At 55.6% G+C, this 22516-nt stretch overlaps 5 protein-coding genes across 5 annotated transcripts; 3 read left to right on the forward strand and 2 right to left on the reverse strand.

Annotated features, from left to right (window-relative positions):
* Positions 1 to 5247: 5247 nt before the first annotated feature.
* On the forward strand, positions 5248 to 7629 carry CkaCkLH20_11862 (uncharacterized protein; the record flags this gene model as incomplete). Its single annotated transcript, XM_038894576.1, has 2 exons — positions 5248 to 6300; positions 7261 to 7629. The coding sequence occupies 2 exons, from the start codon at positions 5248 to 5250 to the stop codon at positions 7627 to 7629; spliced, it is 1422 nt and encodes a 473-aa protein (XP_038740017.1).
* A 164-nt stretch (positions 7630 to 7793) lies between these two features.
* Positions 7794 to 9824, forward strand: CkaCkLH20_11863 (uncharacterized protein; the record flags this gene model as incomplete). The annotated part of the gene is made up of 4 exons (XM_038894577.1): positions 7794 to 8117; positions 8208 to 8571; positions 8636 to 9664; positions 9763 to 9824. 4 exons carry the CDS (start codon positions 7794 to 7796, stop codon positions 9822 to 9824), a joined length of 1779 nt encoding a protein of 592 aa, XP_038740018.1.
* Positions 9825 to 10632: 808 nt separating this feature from the next.
* On the forward strand, positions 10633 to 15311 carry CkaCkLH20_11864 (calcineurin-like phosphoesterase; the record flags this gene model as incomplete). The annotated part of the gene is made up of 5 exons (XM_038894578.1): positions 10633 to 10928; positions 10995 to 11439; positions 14424 to 14707; positions 14944 to 15157; positions 15264 to 15311. The coding sequence occupies 5 exons, from the start codon at positions 10633 to 10635 to the stop codon at positions 15309 to 15311; spliced, it is 1287 nt and encodes a 428-aa protein (XP_038740019.1).
* Positions 15312 to 15513: 202 nt separating this feature from the next.
* Positions 15514 to 18120, reverse strand: CkaCkLH20_11865 (potassium transporter; the record flags this gene model as incomplete). The annotated part of the gene is made up of 4 exons (XM_038894579.1): positions 15514 to 17403; positions 17456 to 17642; positions 17708 to 17755; positions 17807 to 18120. 4 exons carry the CDS (start codon positions 18118 to 18120, stop codon positions 15514 to 15516), a joined length of 2439 nt encoding a protein of 812 aa, XP_038740020.1.
* A 2543-nt stretch (positions 18121 to 20663) lies between these two features.
* CkaCkLH20_11866 (branched-chain amino acid aminotransferase) lies at positions 20664 to 21988 on the reverse strand (the record flags this gene model as incomplete). The annotated part of the gene is made up of 3 exons (XM_038894580.1): positions 20664 to 21026; positions 21096 to 21859; positions 21919 to 21988. 3 exons carry the CDS (start codon positions 21986 to 21988, stop codon positions 20664 to 20666), a joined length of 1197 nt encoding a protein of 398 aa, XP_038740021.1.
* Positions 21989 to 22516: the final 528 nt, after the last annotated feature.

Below are 22516 nucleotides of genomic sequence, written 5' to 3' on the forward strand. Positions count from 1 at the left end.
TTTCCAAAAAAGCTGCCCGAAAAAAAAAAAGAGGACATCGTGAGAAACGCACAGAGAGAGAGAGAGAGGAGACCTGCCCCTCCATTTCTGTCTCTCTTCTTTTTTTTTCCCTCTGCCCCTCTTCTCCCGCCGTCTCCGATCGATCTCTCGCATCTGCATCGGCGGTCTTCTTTCCATCTCCGTTGACGCATGCGCCTAGGCCTGCGCCCACTGCCATTACGCAGTTCTTATTCTTATTATTCTTCTTCTTTTTTCTTGCTTGCTTGCCGGAGAAAAAAGCTCAAAGCTGACAGCCCGAAAAAAAGGTCTGAGACAAGCATAAATCCAATCATCCGTCTCTCGCCTCCGTCTTCACCCGCTGCTACCTCACTCTACCTCACCTTGCCTTGGACTTCTCAGCCACACGCTCCTTCGCCCTTCTTCTTAACTCACCACCACCACCACCTTTCCTCGGATAATAACAAAAGGTACCTCACCTAGCTTCCTCACCCAACAGCTACGTCGATACGGAGATACCTCCCTCCACCAAAAGCCGGGTACATACATACGTACTTTGCTTCACTACAACATCGGCCCTCCCTTCCTCGCCTTGACACCGGAGATCCCTCCCCAATCTCGAATAAACCGCCGCGGCTCGCCCACACTCCAATTCTTTCCCCCATCCCAATCCCCGTCTTGCCGTCCAACAACTCCTCCACATGTTCTGCGGAAAGAAAAGCTACTCATAGCTCCCGCCTCGCCTTCCTCCGCCTTCGTCGTCAACTCTCCCGACCTCACCTCTTCCTCGCCCTCGACTTCCACCTCACCTTACTACCTATTCGACTTGCTTCCTCCAATCACCCACTACTCCCGTGGGTTAAGGACATCACCAAGCATTCTCCAGAGGGCTAGACGCCACCCAGCTCGCCCAAGATGACGGTCTTCATCGCATCGCTGTGAGTAGCTCCCCGTCATGAACCACGACGAACTATTCTCTGCTGCCCCTCCAATCCGTTTGGTGTTGCCGAGCCAAGTCCGGGTAACCCCTCTGTGGGCGCATCCCGACGTCGCCAACGTCCTCTGTGTCTCAATTCTTGAATCGCCTTACCATTCGAGGCCTCCTTCTGACTTTGCGATCCTAGATTCCTCCCCAAAACCGTCCACTTCGCCCTCCCCGGCACTCCCTCCCGATCAGACCCTCTCCGTCGCACCAAGACCGAGAAGCGCCCCGAACCCGATCGCCAGCCGAGTCTGTTCAACCCCATTCGCGACATCACGCCCCCCGTTACCCCGACCGAAGAGACCCCCGAAAAAGACCCCTTCACAAACGAAGATGGCTTCCGCATACAGTTCCCCGAGGAGGAGAAGAAGCGCGGAGCTCCCGTCGACAAGGGCTCTCCCAAGTGGGGTGCTCGCGCAACTCAGCCAAAGTCGCGCGCAAGCTCTCCCCCTCCCGCCATCATCGCCGAACACAGTCGCACACTCGAAAAGGCGAGGGAACTCGGTCGTCAGGGCGTCACGCAGCCGAGGCCCCTCGCCAGGAGCGACAGCCACGACCGCGTCTTCGCCCACGCCAATTGGCGCATTATGAATGCCGACCAGGGCAACGGTGGACTGCGCAACGCCGCCGAGGCCGCCGCCCGCGACGGAAAGCTCGGAGAGTACACCTGGGTTGGCACCCTCGGCATGCCTACCGACGCCCTCGAGGGCACTCAGCAGAAGCAGGACATCGAGGACAGGCTGGCTACCGAGCACGACATGCTTACCGTCTTCACCTCCGACAAGGACTTCGACGGCCACTACTCCCACTTCTGCAAGCAGATCTTGTGGCCCGTCTTCCACTACCAGATCCCCGACAACCCCAAGAGCAAGGCTTTCGAGGACCACTCGTGGAAGTATTACGTCAACGTCAACCAGGCATTCGCCGACAAGATCGTCAAGAACTGGAAGCGCGGCGACGTCGTCTGGGTCCACGACTACCACCTGCTCCTCGTCCCCGGCATGATCCGTAAGAAGCTGCCCGAGGCCAAGATCGGTTTCTTCCTGCACGTCGCCTTCCCCTCCTCCGAGGTCTTCAGGTGCCTCGCAGTGCGCAAGCAGCTGCTCGAGGGAATGCTCGGAGCCAATCTGATCGGCTTCCAGATCCACGAGTACACCCGCCACTTCCTGCAGACTTGCAGCAGGCTGTTGCAAGTCGAGGCAACCACCGATGGTCTCCAGTTAGAGGACCGTTTCGTCGACGTCGTCAACCTGCCCATCGGAATCGACCCCGTGAACCTCAGCGAACACAGACTCGACGACGATGTTAGGAAGTGGATGGGTATCATGAAGGAGAGATACCATGGGAAGAAGCTCATTGTCGCCCGGGACAAGCTGGACCACGTTCGCGGCGTTCGCCAGAAGCTGCTGTCTTACGAGCTGTTCCTCAACAAGAACCCGGAGTGGCGCGACAAGATTGTCTTGATTCAGGTGGCTCTCTCTAGTAGCGAGAAGTCCGACTTGGACGCGACTGTTAGCGACATCGTGACCAGAGTCAACTCCTCATGGGCCAACTTGGCCTACCAGCCTGTTGTCTACCTGAAGCAGGACATCGACTACGCTCAGTACCTGGCGCTCCTCACCATGGCCGACGCCTTGATGATCACCAGTCAGCGCGAGGGCATGAACTTGACCTCTCACGAGTACCTTTTCTGCCAGGACGGTGAAGTCTTCCCCGAGAAGAAGCACGGTTCTTTGATCTTGTCCGAATTTACTGGAACGGCGTCGCTTTTCGGCGGCAATGAGCTCTCCGTCAACCCCTGGGACTACCGGCAATGCGCCGATGCCATCAAGAAGGCACTCGAGATGGGTGACGAGGAGAAGGCGCGCCGCTGGAACGCATTGTACTCTGCCGTCATGCACCACACCGGCTCGCACTGGTTTAGTGAATTCCTGTCGAGGTTGGACCGCGTGTACGACGAGCAGCACAAGCGCGACCAGGTTTCGGTGCCGCGGCTGAACGTCAACACCCTGGCGACAAGATATCAACGCAGCCAGCGCCGCTTGTTTATCCTCGACTATGAGGGTACCTTGGTGAGCTGGGGACCGATGAACCAGATCATCCCCGTCAGCCCTCAGGTGAGATGATCCCAAGACCCCCTTCCCTCCTTAGCATACTAACAATCGCAGCGCACTCTTGATGTTCTGAACGACCTTCTCCTCGACGAGCGCAACACCGTATATATCATGTCGGGTCGTCGCCCCGAGGAGCTCGACAGACTGTTCCGCCGCGTTCCCAATCTGGGTCTGATCGCCGAGAACGGCTGCTTCCTCAAGGACTGCGGCCGCAGCAACTGGACCGAGATGGCCGATAGAGAACAGATTAACAGCTGGAAGGAGTCGGTCAAGTCCATCATGACGTACTACCTCGAGCGCACCCCCGGCGCCGAGATCGAAGAGCGCCGCTGCAGCCTGATCTTCCACTACAAGAGTGCCGAGGATTACGAGTCGGCCTCCCGCCAGGCCTCCGACTGCGCCAGCCACATCAACGACGCCTGCGAGGAGCAGCGCGTCCACGCCATTCCCCTCGATGGTTCCATCGTCGTCGAGCCCATCGACTGGACCAAGAGCACCGCCGCCGAGAAGATTTTCGACGACCTCCGTATCCACATGGCGCCCGACGCCGAGCACAAGAGCCCTGTCGACTTCCTCATGGTCGTCGGCGACGGTCGCGAAGACGAGAAGGTCTTCAAGTGGGCCAACGCTCTTGGTGATGACAAGGTCGTCAACGATGTCGTGACTGTGAGCTTGCACAGCCGCAACACCGAGGCCGGCGCCACCCTGACCCAGGGTGTGAGCGGTAAGCCGACCTGATATCTTAATCTCGAAGCACATGCTGACTTTCATAGGTGTCCTGCTCGCCCTCCAGAAACTCGCCTCAGCGTAGAGGCCACACAGCATTACCGAATGCAAACTGCGCTGCCATCGCCGCGCATGATAGATATTGATTGTTCTCGACCCGGCCTTAACACCGGGCAAATGATACCATAGTGGGTTAAAGCAGCATCAGGAGTGGGAAACAAAGACACAGGGAATTGCGAAAGGCGTACAAAACAATTGGGCATGGATTTCATTTTTACTACTGGTTTCCTTGGGACACGACGGACGAAACTTTTGCATTGGCGGGAGCATGCAACATGCATAGGGGGGCGACCTCCGCGAAGGAAACATTTTCCTTAATGTCTTTTCATTATTATTTCTTATTTCTTTTCTGCTTTTTTGCGTCGCATACCGTCATGTCGTCTCTGAGCTCAGTACCACACACACGCACACGCACACGCACACGCAACTCCACGAGTAACGCTTGCTTGCCTTGGCTTTCCTCAGAAAGTGAAGCTTGTGAATGCCACTGCACTGCGCACGGTATGCTGACTCTCTTGCGTGTATCATCAACCCCCCTACTCCGCCTGTATTTTTGTTTCTGGTATGCGTCGTGGGACATGGTAAACGCGACCAGGATGCGAATTGGGCATTCCTGTGTATGATGAGAGAAGTATGTGTCAAGATAGACGGAAGAGATTAGATGGTAGCATTTTATACCACCGGCATCATGCAATATTTTTCAACTTCTGCTGCTGCTTCGTTTTCAGGTGTGTCTCTTACTATGGTGACTAGCAATGGGCTTTTTGGTCGGTCTCGCAGTAGTCGATCGTATATGCCTGGTCTCTTCATCTATACACGACTCGACCCAAATGCTTTTCTTGCGCTTGTAGATCAAAGCTGACTGACGTTGGAACTCTGGAGCCATCCCCGGCAAAGCCAAGAGACGGTCCATCTGCCAAGATCTGGTGTTTGTCACCCCCGCCACAGCACCAACAAGCATCCATGCATGTAATTTGAAGCGGGATTCATCTTCGGACTTGAAGGCTTCTGCCTCCGCAGGATGATAGATTGATAGTATGAACTCTTGGGACCTTTTGAACCTCCGAGATGGCCTTTGAAATGGAAATACTACATGGACGGAAATGCACGTCACAATTCAAACTATGGGCTCTGCCGCATTGCCTGCGACCAACTGCCTTACTGCCCAGCCTGGAGTTTTTCCACTTCACGCTGAGAGCCCCGGCTGAGCACGCGGCAGCAGAGCGGCGCAGGAGGTAACCCATCACACGCCCGGCACATATATCCAGAGCAGATGGCCACATTTTTCAAACCCAGCATCCATCCTTTTCACACATCGCGACCAACCCGAACTAAACTCTCTCACCCGCCTCACCCCGACCCATCACGATGGAAGTGTCCCCCGGCAGAGACGGCTCCGGACCCGTCGTCCGGCTGAGATTCAACTACCACGCGTCCGACGTCGCGAACGAGTTCGAGGACGCCACGGAGACGTGTTTCGTGCGTCTCGCCGCGCGGTTCGCCGCGGGTGAGATCGGTCTCGACGCGTACATGGACGGCGTGCTGGCGCATCTGAGGAGGGACGGCCCGAGACACAAGTGGGACGTGCCGCTCGAGGACGGGATCGCGGATTTCATGGAGATGGACGTGTTTGCCGGGGCGGTGAAGAGGTGGGCTCTGCAGCCCGGGTTTGTTCCGCTGGAAGAGGCGGACATAAACAGGTTCAAAGACATGGCGATCCTCGCGTGGACGGTCAGCGACCCCGGCGAATTCGATAACCGATGCCGGCAGACCGGTCTCGATCCGACGTCCCTCACGCCGGAACTGGCCGACCTGCTCCTTGTGGTATGCTACTGCAGGCGCCACACGGCGCTCTTCACGCACCTGATCAAGACCGTCCCGGATGCCCCTCCGCAGACCACCTTCGACGCGCTGGAGCAGCGGGTGCTGTGGAACACCCGCATCGACCAATACACCGTCCTCGCCCAGCACTCCCCCAAAGCCATCACCAACTCGTCCGACGAGATTACTCTGTGGACCGAGATCCTCAACTCGCATTGGCTGCACGACCCGATTGAGGGGCCCAAGGCGCAGTTCCTACTCGTAGAGATCCGCGTCACGCACTGGGATACCAAGGAAACGGACGCCAGCGCGGCCGCGGGCACGACGAAGCTCAACGCGTATTTCGCCGCGCTGGCGCGGCGGGGTCTGTGTTACGACCTGCCCTCCGCCGGGGACTTCCTCGGTTCGTGTACGTCGGTGCAGCAGGCGCGGGAGTTCCTGGCGCTGTTCCCGCCGGAGAAGATGCTGCGCGGCGGCGGCGAGCCGTCGGCGTACGATTCCGGGTCCGTGATCGTGGGCATCGCGGACTCGCGGCATGCGGATGGGGAGGCGCGGTTGGGGATTATGGAGCTTGTGTTGGAGGGGATCGGCGGGTTGGATGTGAATGCTACGGTGCCTTCGAATCCGTGGGAACATGACTTGCCCGGGTGCCCGAGGTCGCCGCATATGAACGGGTTGCATGCGGCGGCGGCGAGGGGGGATAGGGGGGTTGTTGAGTTGCTGTTGAGGTATGGGGCGAGGGCGGAGGAGAGAGAGATGGTTACGGGGTTGACTGCTGCTGGGTTTGCGAGGAGGGAGGGATATGTTGAGTTGGCGAGTTGGCTTGAGGGACGGAGGAGCGAGGAGGTTCGGGATGTTCTGTGATATGAATCTGGTTCACCAGCTTGAGAATACATAGAATGACACAACCATAGAAGAATGCATCGAAACCGTTTAGTACTGAAGTCTGAAGAAGTGAGGACATCGCGAGCTACGAAAAAAAGAAGAACTCGTATCATGCAACACCTTGAGAATAACTTTCCACGTGACGCGATATAAGTGCAATATACCTAGCACTCAACAATATGAGAGTTTATAAGCCCATAGATATCGTTTAGTACTGTTACTCACTAGTTTCATAGATCAGTCGGAGCGAAGAGCACAGAATTCAACAGCCTCCAGAAGTCTCGACGTCTTGCTTGAAGGTCCAAGAGATATGATACATCGATCTATGTATCTGTTAACAGAAAGGGAATGACCTGGAGCTGATTCTAGTATGTGGCGATTTAGAAAGAAGAATCCTCGGACTACGTGACTGCATGTAGTTTAGCTGCATGTCAACGCCTGCTAACCCGATCACGAATGTGTTACCTAGGTAGCCGGGGTTTGTATTGACAACTATTCAACTATGGAGCTATTCAACAGGCTTGCATATGCAGTCAGCAGCAGAAAAGAGACAGAGAAAAGGCGCCATTGAGGACAAACGGCTGATACTTGACGACATAGGAGTCAGGACTGCGTCGTCGCAGTTTCCGCACCTTCTCCACCTCCCTCGAAGCATTCCTTCATTCTCATACATAGATCACGCAATCGGCCGAGGCTCTAGCCGAGGTCTTCATGGATACCAAATTCTCGTCGCAAGTCGACGGAATACTCAAACACGCAGCACCCCGAGCTCAAGCAAAAAGATGGGCTAGGAACCTCCGCTTCCTGACGTTCGACGATGGTAAAAGCACCAACACCCCTTCGGCGAGGCCGGTATCTGGCCAATGTCGACGCTGTGCTGAACGAGTTCCGGTACCGTCGGGCCACATCTGTGCGGCTCACGCCAACGTCGTCCTCACGCCGGAGAAGCTCCAGGATGGGGAGCGCAAGCTGGAGAGCTACAGGAATCCCTGCGTCCACGTCGAAGATCTGACGCGCGATGAGGGCTCCGAGGGCGACTATTGATCGTGTTGTGAGGTTCGCCAGGGAGAACGGTTTTCGTATGATATGGATCGACCAGGTAATGTCACCCCCCCCCCCCGGAACGACACATCAACGGCGTTGTGAGCTGACCGGAGTTTAGGAATGTATCGAGCAGGATAACCCCAAAGGAAAGGAGCTCGCAGTGCATGGATGTCGTCTACCAACGAGCACACATCTGCATCGGTCTCATGAGCAACACATGGGAGCAGCGTCACCTCGACGCTCTCCTCCTCGGCTACGAGTTCGACCACATGGGCCGCCCCAAAGTCGACAACCACCCCGGTCGCCGCGGCCCTCCACCTGTCCCCCCAAAATACTTCTTTGCATCAGGCCAAAAGAGTTACTACGAAGACCTAACAGAGGCGGGCGGGATTCTGTTGGGAGACCAATGGAACACGCGAGCTTGGATCTTTCAGGAAGCCCTCGTCTCGGTAGATAAGATACTCCTTCTCTTCCCGATCGTTGGCACCGTCAACGTGGAAGGCTGGTGGTAGATCTGCTACGAAAAGTCCCTATTAGAGTTGGCGATTGGTGTTGTTTCTATGCAAACGATACTTGAGGACCACATCACGCCGACGTTTGATGACGAGATGCGTGAGATGGGGCTCTTCGACGCCATCAGGTTCTTTTACCCACGCTTGCTGAATAACGGCGATCTGCTCGGCTTCAGCGAGTTTCACAACCGGAAGAGGTGCGATGCCGCCACGGCGCTGTCGTTTCTCAACCGACGGGGCTTGTTTCGGGACGAGGACCGCGTTGCGATTATGGCGAACTTGTGCGGGTACGAGCTGAGGCTTGATACGGTCGCGATTGAGAAGGATGGTTACGATCTGTTCCACTGCGTACTCGCTCTCGCTTTGGTCAACGGAGACCTGTCTCTCTTACCGCCTGAGTTGTACAAAGTCCCAGAAACCCATCCGATCAGTAAGTAAAAGACGCGGAAAATACATCAGAGAGAGACGTGCTTGACTGACACGGCCTTCCACAGTATTTCCACCTGGAGGGCAGGAATCAGACTTCAGTTGGGCTCACTCCCTGACACAAGACCCACGATTTGTTTATTCGACAATGATGGTACCGGCTTCCAATACAACAGTAGCAGACGACCACCGACAGTACGGCCTTTCTGCATCGGGGCTTTCGCTTCTCGGAACTCTCTGGCAAGTCAAGGAGTTCATCTCGCTTAAGCTTATCAAGACAAAACACTTCGCAAGATGGCAAGAGGCCAAAAAGTCCGGAACGAGCGCGGACGTCAGGCGCGAGGCTGTTGGACAGGTTATTTTCGACATCATCATGCTGCTTCGAGCCAAAGGCGATATCGAAGTCGCAGATGCCATCCTGAATTCAACGTCGGATCCGAAGTTCCGCGACAGAGCACCTCCGAGAGCTGCTCCAGAACCAGAAAAGGGCTTTATGAAGGGACCGTTTTCCAGAAAGACGAGAACAGACTCACAGACTGTTTCGACCACATCCAAGGACCGGCGGGGTAACATATTTCAAGCGGACAGCATAGTCGAGTCCGTTTTGGAGATGCCGCGCGATTTGACAGAGCCGCCCGAGAACATGTTCTGGCTCAGCTGGCAGCCATCCGGAGAAAGAACGATGCACCAGTCTTGGATCGTGGACCGCGTCATGGAGAACGGAGGTCTCTGGTTGGCTCATCCTGCCGACGAGTGGAACGCAGGAATACCCTTCGGAGTTAATAGACAAGCACCCGGATCAGCTTCTAAAGGTGGCGAGACGAGAGACGGTACTGTTGTATCAATATCGGAACGCTGGGAGAAGTTGCAGGAGGACCCGAATACTGACTTGCTGCTAATGTGGCGCTTTTTCCAGGAGAGCGGCTCGACTTTCTCCGAACAGAGCCACGCGATAAAGCTTGAGCTTGTTTCTGCGTATGCGAAATACATGGAGCATGCGAATGACTATCTCGACGAAGGGGACGAGGGAGAGGCCCAGGCAGTAACATGGTCGGATACCTGCTATGCAGTACTGGACTGTCCGTTTGATCACGCAGGTAGACGCCTCCGAGTTCAGGGACCGAAGAGCGGTGTTCGACGTAGGGGGGGGGGGGGGGACACGGCGGAAGGGACTCTCGTGTTGACGCCGTTTCAGGCGCAGCTCGAGTCGATTCCCAGACCGCGGACGCGGGCGTTGAGCGTTTCGTGGGTCGTTGAACAAGTTCAGTCGGATGGTGAGAGGAACGATGACGGGAGGATGTTCAGAGCGAGGGGCATGGTTAAGGGCATGTGGCGGTATACGTTCTTTCACTCCGGCCATTTTACTTTGATTTGATTTTACGCGTGTAAGATGTTGTTGTTGTATGGTTAGCCAGGAATATGAATGCGTTTCTGTTCAATCTCGAAGTTCTTGAAAGATAAACAATGAAGGCTCTATTTCTGAGGTAAACAGGTCTGCTTCAGACTTCAAACTAACGTACCACACCGCGTTCAAATATCGGCCCAAAACTTGTTCAAATGAAACATTTCATACACCTACTCAGGCATAGCATTCTCTTATCGAGACTTATACGCAAAATTTGAATGGAACCATCTTAGTATGTTTTGAAAATTAGTCTAACTGATCAACATTAACAAGGTTGGAATAATTGGAATCCTAGATCCAAAGCTGCACCTAGCTTTTCAACTTATCTTCCCTCGGCCCGTCGCTACAAAAGACCCCTCCAATCAAACTGACTTGGCATGTCTTCCTAAACTCCGAGACAAGTTCCTCAACTGTCGCCGGTTTATGAGTGATACCTAGGTTAACACCGGCCACATGTCCAGGAGCCAGGTCGACTCACGGGCACAGGGGTTTGTGTTGGTGGAAGCCAACTGAGCCAACGGGAATCAAGTCCGCGACACAGTGCAGATGACAGCTGCACATAGCACTGTACGATAGGCACAGCAAATATTTATTCTGAGAGCCCCGGGTGACACGTCGCAGCTCCGTTCCCCCCCTTGTCTTCCCCCTCACAACGTCGGTATGGCCGTCCAAATTCTTTCAGATTTGCATCTCGAGTCGCCCAAAGCCTACGACATCTTTCAAATTATCCCTCAAGCTCCCATTCTAGCCTTGCTTGGCGATGTTGGAAATGTCGCGCTCCACAGAGACGACTTCGTCACCTTCTTGACTCAACAGCTCAGTCAATTCCGAATCGTGCTTTTCGTGCCCGGGAATCATGAGGCCTATAAGTCCAGCTGGTCTAAGACTATCAGAATACTCCGGGAATTCGAGCAAGAGGCCGAGATTCAACATAAAGACAATCCGTCTCGTGGGCGGTTTGTTTTGTTGGACCGCACGACATTTCGGGTGCCTGACACCAATATTGTTATTCTTGGCTGCAGCCTTTTTTCCCACGTCCCTCCTGAGAACCACGACGACGTTTCTCTTGGACTGAACGACTTCTTCCAAATCGACGACTGGGATATCGGCACGCATAATGAAGCCCACCAAAGGGACCTTGCCTGGCTCAACACCCAGGTTGCAGAGCTGGAGCAGCAGGATTCCGATCCGACGATTGTGATTTTTTCTCACTGGAGCCCTTCAACAGACAGACGTGCGCTAGACCCAAGACATGCTGCAAGCCCTATCACGACGGGATTCGCGACGGACTTGTCCGGGCAGCTGTGTTTTCAGAGTTCCAAGGTCAAAATCTGGGTCTTTGGTCACACGCATTTCAACTGTGATTTTACTTTCGAGCGGGAGGGTGGCGCAGAACCGTTGAGACTTGTTACAAACCAAAGGGGCTACTACTTCTCTCAGGCTGTGGGCTTCGACGAAGGCAAGGTGGTAAGCGGTGAAATGTGAAGTGTCACGCAACAAGTGCTCAAGCACCACCACACCTGGTGCATCAATGAGCCTGGTTTTATATTTGGACATGTCTCTCTTCGATGCAATATCATGCAAGCTATTACATACTCCATCTCATGCATTGAGGACGCAGAAAATAGATCCCGTTCATGATTTGTTTGCTCCTAGTTATCGTAATGACATTCAACAGTGACAATTGCTTATTCATAGAATTGTTGGTCTCGCCACAGATTAACATAAGTGACGACAGTCCATATCAGATAAAATTGCTAGATCATATTTCTCATCTAAAAATTGAAAATCGACAGTTGTAGATACATACGTGTTGCGGTGTGCAACTTAACTTGCTGCTGCTTTGACAACGAATAGACATGAAACTCGAGCGAGATCAAGACAGATTACTAAAGGCCCAGTTTCTCCTTCCACCACTTCTCATTCTTATTTCCATAAGCCACGACATCAGAAATACAGGGCTCTACGACGGCTCGCTGTTGTCTTGTCAGGGTAAAGGACCCAGATCGTGTCTCGTGTTCAAGTAAAGTCTCGGCATCCATGGCATCTGTGCGCCTCTTGGCTCTCTCGGCGCGCATACTACAGGAGCTGATCTTGAAGACAATCAGGTCGGTAGGTGAAATGTAAGGAACAGTGCCTGTAGGCACGTTTCTGATCTCCAAAGCAGACGTTGGCATATATGGGGACTATAGCCAGGTACATCAGTTGATAGGTTGCTTGTGAAAATCGGGGGAGGCCTGACTAACCTGCCATCCAGGAGTGATGTCAATTTGAATGCAAGTTGATCCGTGCTTGAAATAGAAGAACTGAGCTCGCTGTATGAATGGAGAATTTGGGAGGCCCAACAGCTTCTGCTTCACACTCGGAGGTGCACTATTGATGTTGATGATGAAATCCACATCCTTTAAGACGGGTAAGCTTGATGAACCAAGTAGATGAAGGCTCTAGTGCAATACCTGAGTGGTCCTACCGTGTGGCAAATATTTCCACAGAGCAAGTCCGCCAATGACGGCGATTCTCGCTTGAGAAAATTCCTTCAACTCCTTCAAACAAGATATGACTTCGACGGCAGCGCTCTCAAGCTGGGCTCGAGAATGCGAAGACATGCTGAATGACGTATCCTTGATAGAGATTGAGTAATGCAGATGAGAACAGGGTTGAATGAGATGTTGCTGGCGACATGCTGAGATCATTGTAGCACCAGGACTTGGTTTATATCCAAATCGAAATACTGCGCATCGATGCTATCGTGAGGTAGAGTCCGGCGGCTGGCTCTCTTCTGAGCCGCCTGCCCGCTGATCAGTGACCAAACCAACACAGGTTTCAAGGAACAAATGCTTAAGCGCATACCTATTGGTCGAAAATGGCAAAGATTCATCATAACAGCAGGAGTTGTGACGGCCGCATGCAGCCAACCATGGTTACCTTGGGCAATTTCCTAACCCAGGGGAGACCAGATGTATCCCTGGAGGCGAATCGCCAAAGTACTCTACCAAGAGACCCCGGAAATAAGCAGCATCCAGTGTTTCGTGAGATAATTCGGGGCCGGTAAGGTCCGGAATACTTGCGTAGTACGCGGCAAGCTCCGGTCTCATGAATGGGGTTCCCGGATTCTTGGGAGTGGTATCTGATGTCTCGCGTCGGGTGATGATTGTTCGGAGTGTCGGACATGCTGTTGCGAGACGTCGGCATACACGAGCGAGGTTTGCAAACTGAGACCAGTCCAGAGCCACGTGCCTCCATCTCGATACCTCGTCGGCGCTAAATGCGTCCATGATGTCCATCGCGTCGCATGCATTGCCGAGGTAGACGACTGTCGTGTCCAGATTGACCCAGTAGGCCACAGAACTCGTCGAAGATCTTGGTCCCCGGAGAGGTTCGCGATACAACCTTTGCATTAGCCGCCGTGACTCGACGCAGGCTAGGCCCGCATGGTATGGCGCCGGCCCAACGTGGGTCATGACAAAACGCGGGCGATTCGCGCCTGCCTGGCGAACTGCGACCCAAACAGAGCGCTCGGAGAGCGCGTCGTTCCATATCTTGAGTTGCAATTCCAAGGGCAAAGCGCTAAGCAATGTAAAGCTGTCCAGGGCTGTCATGCTGGATTGAGGAGAATGCACCATCTCGAGTTGGTTGTAGATGGTAGGTAGGTGTGTTCATGTTGTTTCCGCAGCGGTTGAATTTAGCGCCGACTGTTTGACGCCTCCGGGCTAAGCGACGGCGTCCAGTACCAAAGCCTGGGGGAACAGTGAACATCCCTGCCAACGACATTCTTCCAGGTTTGCAGTGCAGGGACGTATATCTGTGTGCCTTACGTAAGGTCCTCTAAATATAGGTAAGTAGCGTAAGCTTGCGACCTTCCAGGATGTCTAAAGCGCCGGCAGGATTCCATTCTTGACTTTCTGTCTTTTGAGCTCGCCGAAATTCCATTTCAAGCATCACATCTTATTTTGCACTCCAACATTGCTCCACGCCAACATTCCCATCAAGACATTGAGTGACTGCCATATAGGATGGCGGATCTCAACGAAGCTTTCGTAGCATCCATCGCACACGCACTCAACTCCTCCGGGATCCCTTGCATCCTTTGGGGCCATTGCTTGCTCGGGGTCCACGGAATACCTTCAATTGTCGCGGTATGTTCATCTTAATCAGCCCTTTGAGCTCACAACGCTGACCTCACCAAGTCAATAGACTTTGTTGTGCCCGACGAACTATTGCGACGTGGAACAAAAGCTCTAAAAGGGATACCTGGTCTTAGGCCATGTCCCGACCCAGCCACATGCCTGACAAGCTCCCAAGAAAGATATACGCCTCCCCCCTCGTTCCACTTTCATATCGATGCGTCAGAAGTCACAGTCGATCTTTGTCTACAATCAGAAACCCTCTGGTTTCTACCCGTCCTCGACCACTCTCTCGCACACCCAGAGGTAGACAAGCTCCCATCACAGTTCACCCTCGCCACGGACCAAGACACTCTCCCGCCCTGGCGGCCGGGCCGGGGGTCTGGTGTCTACCTCACCACCAAACAGCCGATAGTCGTTCCCAAGGCCCACGTACTGTTGGAGGCGTTTTTGCGCATCTACGCCCGGGACTCTGGGAAGCGCGTAGGCTCATTCGGTATGGCCATGATAGGTTATATAGAGCAGTACGTTGATGATGACGGGCTGCTGGATGTGGACTTGCTTCCAGAGCCGCTGAGGACTCTGTACAAGGAGCTGCATGAGGGGAACAAGTCAGTAAAGCAGTTCAAGAGAGAGTTGAAACGGGCCCTTCAGCTGCCTGAAAGCGAGGAGGATTCTGACTGAGTGGGCCCGCGACTTCACAGACTCAAAACGCGGCGCAAAGAACTTTCGAGTTGGATCTAAGGCTTGAGACAAGGGTTCATATTAGAACAAATACTCGCGGCCGCCCCAAATCCATCACTAGTTCTTTTCTAACTGCGCTGCGCAGTGCTAACACGGCGTCAAGTCCTCCTGTTCTCCCAATACCAAAAAACAACCGCAGCAGAATCGTGACAAACAACGTCCACAGCATGACTGTTGCCCAATTCCGACCAGTCTTCTGGCCGCCGGCACTGCTGCTCGCTCTCAAGCAGCCCGACGATCCCCGTCGCCATTCCATGACGTTCGTGGGTAGGTCGGATATGTTGTCGAATTCGGGCGGCGTGGAGGAGTCTGGACAGGTGTGTTGACGTTGAAAGTTATGGAAAGTAGATGGCGAGCGGTCAGGATGGAAGACCCAGGCACGTGGGAAGAGAACGATTGCTGAGAGGGAACAGTCCCAGATAGCCTTTGAGCGCATTTGTCGTCTACAGAAATCTCAGCGAGATCCAGTAATCTGTTGGTACATACCCTATGGGACTCATGGATGGAAAGAATTCAGAATCCATGTCCCCAAGATGGTCAACGCCGCCTTACACTCCCTCCAACTTAGGGTTGAGCACGCCATCAAAGTCACTCTACAGCAGACAGATATTGGGAAACGAACTTGACATTACTACGAGGCTAAGCCCGCTCAAGCTCCAAACCCTTCATTACTCTAAATCTCCTTCACAAAACCGACCTCGACAACCCTATCCATAGCCAGCCTTAGATTCGCAATCTTGGCCCTCGTATTATCCCTCATCCACAGGAACGTCCCCAGCACAAGCCTCCTGAAGATGTTCGTCCCCGTTCGGATGTGCATCTGTCCCTTGCCCACGATATACAAGACCTTGTGCGCGTAAGCGCGATCGAGCTTCGTCAACTCCGCCGAGACCTTCTCGTCCCGCAGCTCCGGGGGCCCCTCCGTCTCGTCCCAGGACGTCATCGTCGTCGCGGTCTCACCTTCGCTCGCGGTCGCCGCCTTCGCGATGGCCTGCCTCACGACGAACCTGCGCACCTGCTCGTAAATCAGGGCGCCGAGGTCGGGGCTGACGACCTCGTCCATGAAGCCGTGGCGCACGACGAGGCGGTAGCAGCCGGGGATGTTGGCGAAGCGGGAGATGTGGTAGCGCTCGGCGTCCGGGACGGAGGGGACCTCGACGGGGTGCAGGTGGAAGAAGACCGAGACGTCGGGGAGGGCGCCGAGCTTGGAGGCGAAGTGGGTGAAGACGCTCGGCGTCTGGATGCCCGTCTTGTCGAAGAAGATGCCGAAGCCGCTGACGGGGGAGAGCAGGTCGCCGCCCCAGCGCGGGGTGAGGGCGAGCTTGCCGTCGCCGAGCTTGGCCAGCAGCGCGCTGGGCTGGAAGCGGTCCTCCTTCTCGGCGCGCCACTGGTTCTCCTTGCCGAAGCGCCAGAGGAGGAACATGGCGGCCATCAGGGCGGAGATCATGAGGGTGAACCAGGCGCCGTCGGGGACCTTGTTGAGGGCGGAGGAGAGGTAGAGGCCGTCGAGGGTGGCGAAGGCGAGGAAGGGGACGAAGATGACCCAGACGGGGAAGCGCCAGACGAGGATGGCGACGAGGGTGACCATGAGGGTGTCGAAGAAGGTGACGAAGATGACGCAGACGCCGTAGGCGTGGCCGAGGGAGGTGGTGTTGTTGTAGACCGCCGTGACGAGGATGGTGCCGAGCATGAGGAGCCAGTTGAGGAGGGGCACGTAGACCTGGCCGTGGAAGGTGTCGGAGGTGTGGACGACCTTCATCTGCGGGCAGTAGGAGAGCTTCATGATTTGGGAGGAGAGCTGGAAGGTCGCGGTGATGATGGCCTGGGAGGCGACGATGGCCGCGAGGACGGCCAGGATCAGACTCGGGTAGAGCATTCCCGGGGGAACGGTGTTGAAGAAGGGGTTCGTGAACTTCTCCGGGAAGACGGCGAGGTGGGCCGCCTGGCCGCTGTACGCGAGGATCAGGAAGGGGTACGTCCAGAGCAGCCAGCTCATCTGCACGGCGCGCATGCTGAAGGCGCCGAGGTCGGCGAAGAGGGCCTCGACGCCGGTGAAGCAGAGCAGGACGCCGCCCAGCATCTTCCAGCCCTCCGTCTTCTTCTCCATGAAGAAGTGGATGGCGTAGTAGGGGCTGAAGGCCTTGAGGACGGTGTAGTCGTACTTGACGAGGTTGTAGATGCCGAAGGCGCCGTTGAAGCCGAGCCAGATGATGACGATGGGCGCGAAGGCGCCCGCGAGCTTGGTGGTGCCCAGGGGCTGGATGAGGAAGAGGAGGACGAGGATGCCGCAGGTGGTGCCGACGATGGTGGCGGTGCTGATGTCGGGCTTGACGACGGAGAGGCCCTGGATGGCGCCGAGGACGGACTGGGCCGGGGTCAGGATGCCGTCGGCGATGACCATGGAGACGGCGAGGACCCCGATGGTTTTGAGGAAGCCTCGGGTGACTTTGCTCTTCTCGATGGCGCTGCGGATGCCGCGGGTGGCCGGGCGGACGTCTTGGGTATTGTAGCGTTCGAAGTGGAGGGTGGCTTCCTCGCGAGGGTCGACGGTGGTGATGTTGGCCTAGGAATGTTAGTTGCTGTGGGTTTACATGGAGAGATGAGGGGAGACTCACATATCGGGTCAAGAGGGAGTAGCAGGAGAAGGTACCACCTTCGCCCTCATTGTCTGCATGGAGGATGATGAAGACATATTTGACCGTGACCATGAGAGTGAGAGACCAGATGATGAGAGAAAGGACCTGGGTGAGGTCGTTCTTGTTGGGGGTGTCCGAGAAGGTCGAAGAGTATACATAGAGGGGACTGGCGAGCATGTAAGCTTCAACGTCAGGTCAGAACGTCAGGTCAGATAGCGAAAGTCGGCTTACCTGGTTCCAATGTCACCGTAGATGACACCAATCGACTGGTACGCGAGCCTGCGACAAGATCAGCCAACGTCTCACAGAACCATATTCATCATCACGAACCAAATGAGCGTCGTTCCGGTGAAGACCTGCTTCTTCCTCCCATCGTCGCGTCGCCAATCATCGCCGTTCTCCTCCACCTCGACAGTCGAGTCCCTGGTGCGAGCGCGCGACAGGCTCCGCTTGTGGGAGACGACGCGGTTCAGGTCTCGGCCATAGAAGATGCCGCCAGCGACGCCGGTGCTCGATCCGACGTCAGGACGCTGCCATTTCTGCCACTCGTCGATGGTCGAGCCCGATGTGACCCTGTCGGGCTTCTCAAGATTGTCGTCAATCCTGATTCTCTGGTTGGTGGTGGGGGTAGCTGGATCGGCCATGCCAGGCGTCGTCGACGTTTTCGTCCGGGAGTTGATGATGGGGTTTTGGGGGTTATAGGAGCTTTTTGGCGCCGGCGTAAAGCACAGCGTGGATGTGAGTAAGCGTGGCAAAATAGCAGACTTCGGCCCCTGGACGGGTGATGAGGCAGAGATACACGTAGGTAAAGTTGAAAGAGCAGAGGAATCACACACACACAATGGGAGAGGGGACGGATAGATGGCTTCTTTATGTCGCAGACGATGGGGGCGCCGCCTTCCCGATGCCCTACCCTAATCTCACGATGATTTGCGTCTCAAAGACAAAAGGCAAAGTAGGCAGATAATGACAGTGGGGGCGCTATAGGGATCTTGGTTCATCTTGGCCATCTTGCCCACCTCGGGGTCATGGACCAGGCGGTCAGGCTAGCGCCCACGGGGTGGCAGACGCGGTCTCTTTGACGGTCGTTTAGACCGAAAAGCCATGTTCGACTAGCAAGTCTACCAGCTGCGGTCGTCCCGCGGGATCCAGACGCCCCCCCTGCCTTGGAGATTTCCTGCCTTGCTGCCGTAGTAGGCTCCCAAAAGTAGCGCGGCTTGCACATGCCATGCATGATAATCTGGACGGAGACGGGGATCTAGTGTGTTATCAGAGACCCGGGAGACTTTGGTGACAGAAACATGATTGTCACAAGCACAGGAGGCGCAATGTTGGGGTTGGTTCGAGCTTCGGGGCTAGCGTCATTCCATGGCGTGTGTGGGAAATCTCAATAAGGTATGCCGGGTGGGCGAGAGGCCGGACGATGCGAGCTGTATTGTGAGCAGGCCAGCGCCCGCTGGCGATGCCGACCTGGCGGGATATGCAGATGCAGAGACAGGGGTTAGCTCGGACCGTATGAACTGCGTATGGGGATGAGGTGCTGCGGCTTTTGGGATGGATGGATGGATGTCCACGAGTCGAGTGGGTGGGATGGATGGGGTGGTGTTTTGAAGGGTGGGATGAGGCGCTTTCCGAAGTGACTGGATGGAATTGCTTCGAGATGACGGAATGGTTTGAAGTGGACAATAGGCGGGATGTTGTTTTGTTGTCTCTCATTGTCTCTCACTTAATTCCTTAGCTCAGTCTTCTCTGTCTCTCTCGCGCGAGATGATCTGATGATCTTAGACTGGGCTGGGTACACGTGCCACGTCGCCAGCAGACGAGACAACCCTCCATCTCTCTCCCCTGGCCAGTGCCATATGCAGGTGCCGTGGCGGGTCAGATGGAGGAGCAGAGTAGCGGGCGTCGGAGAGAAAAAGAAGACGAATGGTGATGGTCGTTGCGGAGTTTTGGAGGAGACCTTGAGACCCTTCATCGCCTCTTCATACAGCTTCATACGGGAGAAGATCGCATCAGCAGTATAATGCCTCAACTTGCCGTGTCCCGTTCGTCGATGGCTGGGCCTTGTTTATTCTCGACCGGGATATACCGAGGAAGAAGGTTCGTGAGAGAGTGGATGGCCAGAAAGAAGAGACGAAAAAACGGCGAGAGCTGGTGAGGCAGCCCAAACATCTGGGTGGCACACACACAGAGAGAGAAAAACGCCAAGAAAAAAAGGGACAGGCGTCATGTAGACGACGAGACCGACGCCCGCAAGAAAGAGAAGATCACTCGAAGAAGACTAGCCCCGACCCTTGCCGTCCCCGGACGAAAGTGGACCCAGGGCACATGGACCCGCATCGGAGACGAGTGGATCCTAGTGTCTCCACCCCGGCCGTGTTTGGTTTGTTTAGAGCTGCTAAGCTTCTGCTAGCGGCCGCCAAGGTCGCCGCATCCATTGCACTACCAATTTCTCTCATCTCGACTATCGGCCCTAAGAAAACGCAACTTCGCGGCTTCAACCCCCGACCACGCGCGAATTTTTACAGTCGCAGAGGGATTTTTGGGCAAAGATGCTCCCATTGGACCGCCAAGACATGCTCACTTTTTTCGCGCCAAGACTTTGGGACGGCCTACTTTTGGCCTCCGGGTCTAACAAGTGTTTTGCACCAATTTCGTGCATCCAGGCGATTTTATCCCTTTCCTAATGCGACGAGCAAATCTTGACGGGCGGCCGCGTCTGTAATTGGGTTTAATTAGATCGTCGTGTCGGACCAGATTGCTGGGAATTGACATCTGACCCTTTGGACTTGATCTCGTCGAGGAGAAAATCTCTCGCGAGATCTTGAGTCGATGGGCACGCGTCGCGCGCGCAGCTAGGAGTCGAGGACCCATGGCATCCTCCGTAGTCAACGGTCACAAAATAAACTGTCAGACCGCTGGGTAGAAGGATTCATGGCTTTTGGAGCTTTCACACTAGACCTCCCATATGAACACCGGGCAAGACAACCGTCAGCCTCCCCCACAAACGACAAAAAATTCCTTGGCCAGACCGTTACTTTTTTCTTCCCTTTTTACTGTTTTGTTGTAACTCAAGCCCATCCCGTAGCCGCTCCAACTGACCCATGCCATTTCTGGTCAGTCCAGCCGAGGCCACTCCAGCAGGCGGACTGAAAGATCCTCCGCAGGGCAGCCTCCCCCCTTCCCCTTAGTTCATCTGGTCAACGGTCGTCGCGGAGCCGTTGGTCTTCTGCTCCCCCACGACCGCCGTGCCGTCCGCCTCGCTGACGGCGAAGTTCCAGCCGAACTTGTCCTCGATCTTGCCGAGCTGGATGCCCTTGAGCGTCGACAGCAGCTTGAGGCAGATCTCGCCCGCGTCCTCCTCGCTCTCGGGGATGTACGTCGTCGTCTCCTCGCCGGCCTTGGCGCTGCTCACGCGCTCGTGCTTGCCGGCCACGGCCTGCGGGGACGAGGGGTCCACGCGACGCGTGATGGAGCGGATGGGCACCAGCGCGGCGGCGGTGCCGGCGGCCATGACCTCGGCGAAGGTGGGGATCTCGCTGTACTTAATCTGTCGCATCGTGTTTGTCAGTGTCACTGCTTTCCCTGAATATGATGCGACGCGCCAATGAAAACTTACCACCCGCTTCTCGACCTTCCAGCCGAAGCTGCGCGCAATGTGCTGGATGCTGTCGCTCGTCACGCTGTCGATGACGCACTTGGAATCCGGGACGACGAGAGTGACGTCGTCGCCGTCTTTCTTGACGCCGATGAAGCCGCTCGTGCTGAACTCGTCAATCTCCTCGTGCTTGACGCTGTCGAGGTGCAGGGTGATGCCGTAGCCCTCGTTCCTGGCGCGGTCGCTGAAGCGCAGCACGGGGGCGTAGTTGCCGCCGACCTTGGCGTGGCCGGTGCCGTTGGGGGCGGCGCGGTCGAAGTCGTCGAGGATGAGGGCGTTGACGGGGTGGGTGCCGTGGTAGACGCCGGTGGGGATGACGAAGACGGCGAAGACGTACTCCTCGGGGGGGTTGAGGCCGAGCTGGGCGGAGGAGCCGTAGAGCTGGGGGCGGATGTACATGGCGGCGCCGGTCTCGTGGGGCGGGACGTAGCCGGCGTTGAGGGAGACGGCGGCCTTGACGGCGTCGAGGAAGAGCTGCTCGGGGACGCGGGGCATGGAGACGACGTCGGCGGAGTGCTGGAGGCGGACGGCGTTCTTGTCGGGGCGGAAGACGTTGATGGTGTTATCGCCGGGGGCGCGGAAGGCCTTGAGGCCCTCGTAGGCCTGCTGGCCGTAGTTGAGGGCCGGGGCCATGCCGTGGATGCGCATGAAGGGGTCCGCGACGAACTTGAGGGGGGTCCATTGGCCGGTCGAGACGGAGTATGTGGACTCGATGTGGCCGTTGACTGGGAGGGAGGCAGTTAGTAGTGGCCGGCTGATAGGGATATGGACAGCTGCTGCTCACCTTCGCGGACCTTGAAGCCGACGTTGGACCAGTCAATGGTGTTGACCGGAGGAGGCGGGAAGGCGGCCATGGTGACTATCGTGTGTGCTGAATCGGGGTATCGAGGGGATCGAGGGGTATCGCGGGGTAAGGAGGCGGGCGTTGGAAAGTTTAGGAAGTCAATTGAGACCCTCGAAACGGTTCGATCGGACGTTGAAGAAGGTGGAAAGTGGCTTCGAGAATGGAGCCTCTCTCACGTAATAGCCCACAATGAATTTTTCGACCGTAGCAGCCGCAAGTCTTGGGAGTCATTCGTGTGTCCCGCACCATCGAACAATTTGGAGGGGCCGCCGATCTCGGGACTGCGGGGTGTCCAACTCTGCCGCCAATTGATCGATTTTGATGAGTTTTGATTGGCCCATTATTCTGATAGGACCACTGAGCTGGCGGGGCATCCCTGTCGGCCTCCGTCTGCCGGAGCTTCCCCTAGATAAGATAATAAACAGAAAGAAAAGATGTGAAGAGAGACACAGCTCGCGTGATGTCATTTATGGTTATCAGTGGAGAGTAAAAGAGCCTGAAAATTTCCAGAATATCCATGAATAGAAGCCGCTTCGTT

This window comes from Colletotrichum karsti (assembly GCF_011947395.1).
Source record: "Colletotrichum karsti strain CkLH20 chromosome Unknown Scaffold52, whole genome shotgun sequence".
Taxonomy (NCBI): Eukaryota; Fungi; Ascomycota; class Sordariomycetes; order Glomerellales; family Glomerellaceae; genus Colletotrichum; species Colletotrichum karsti.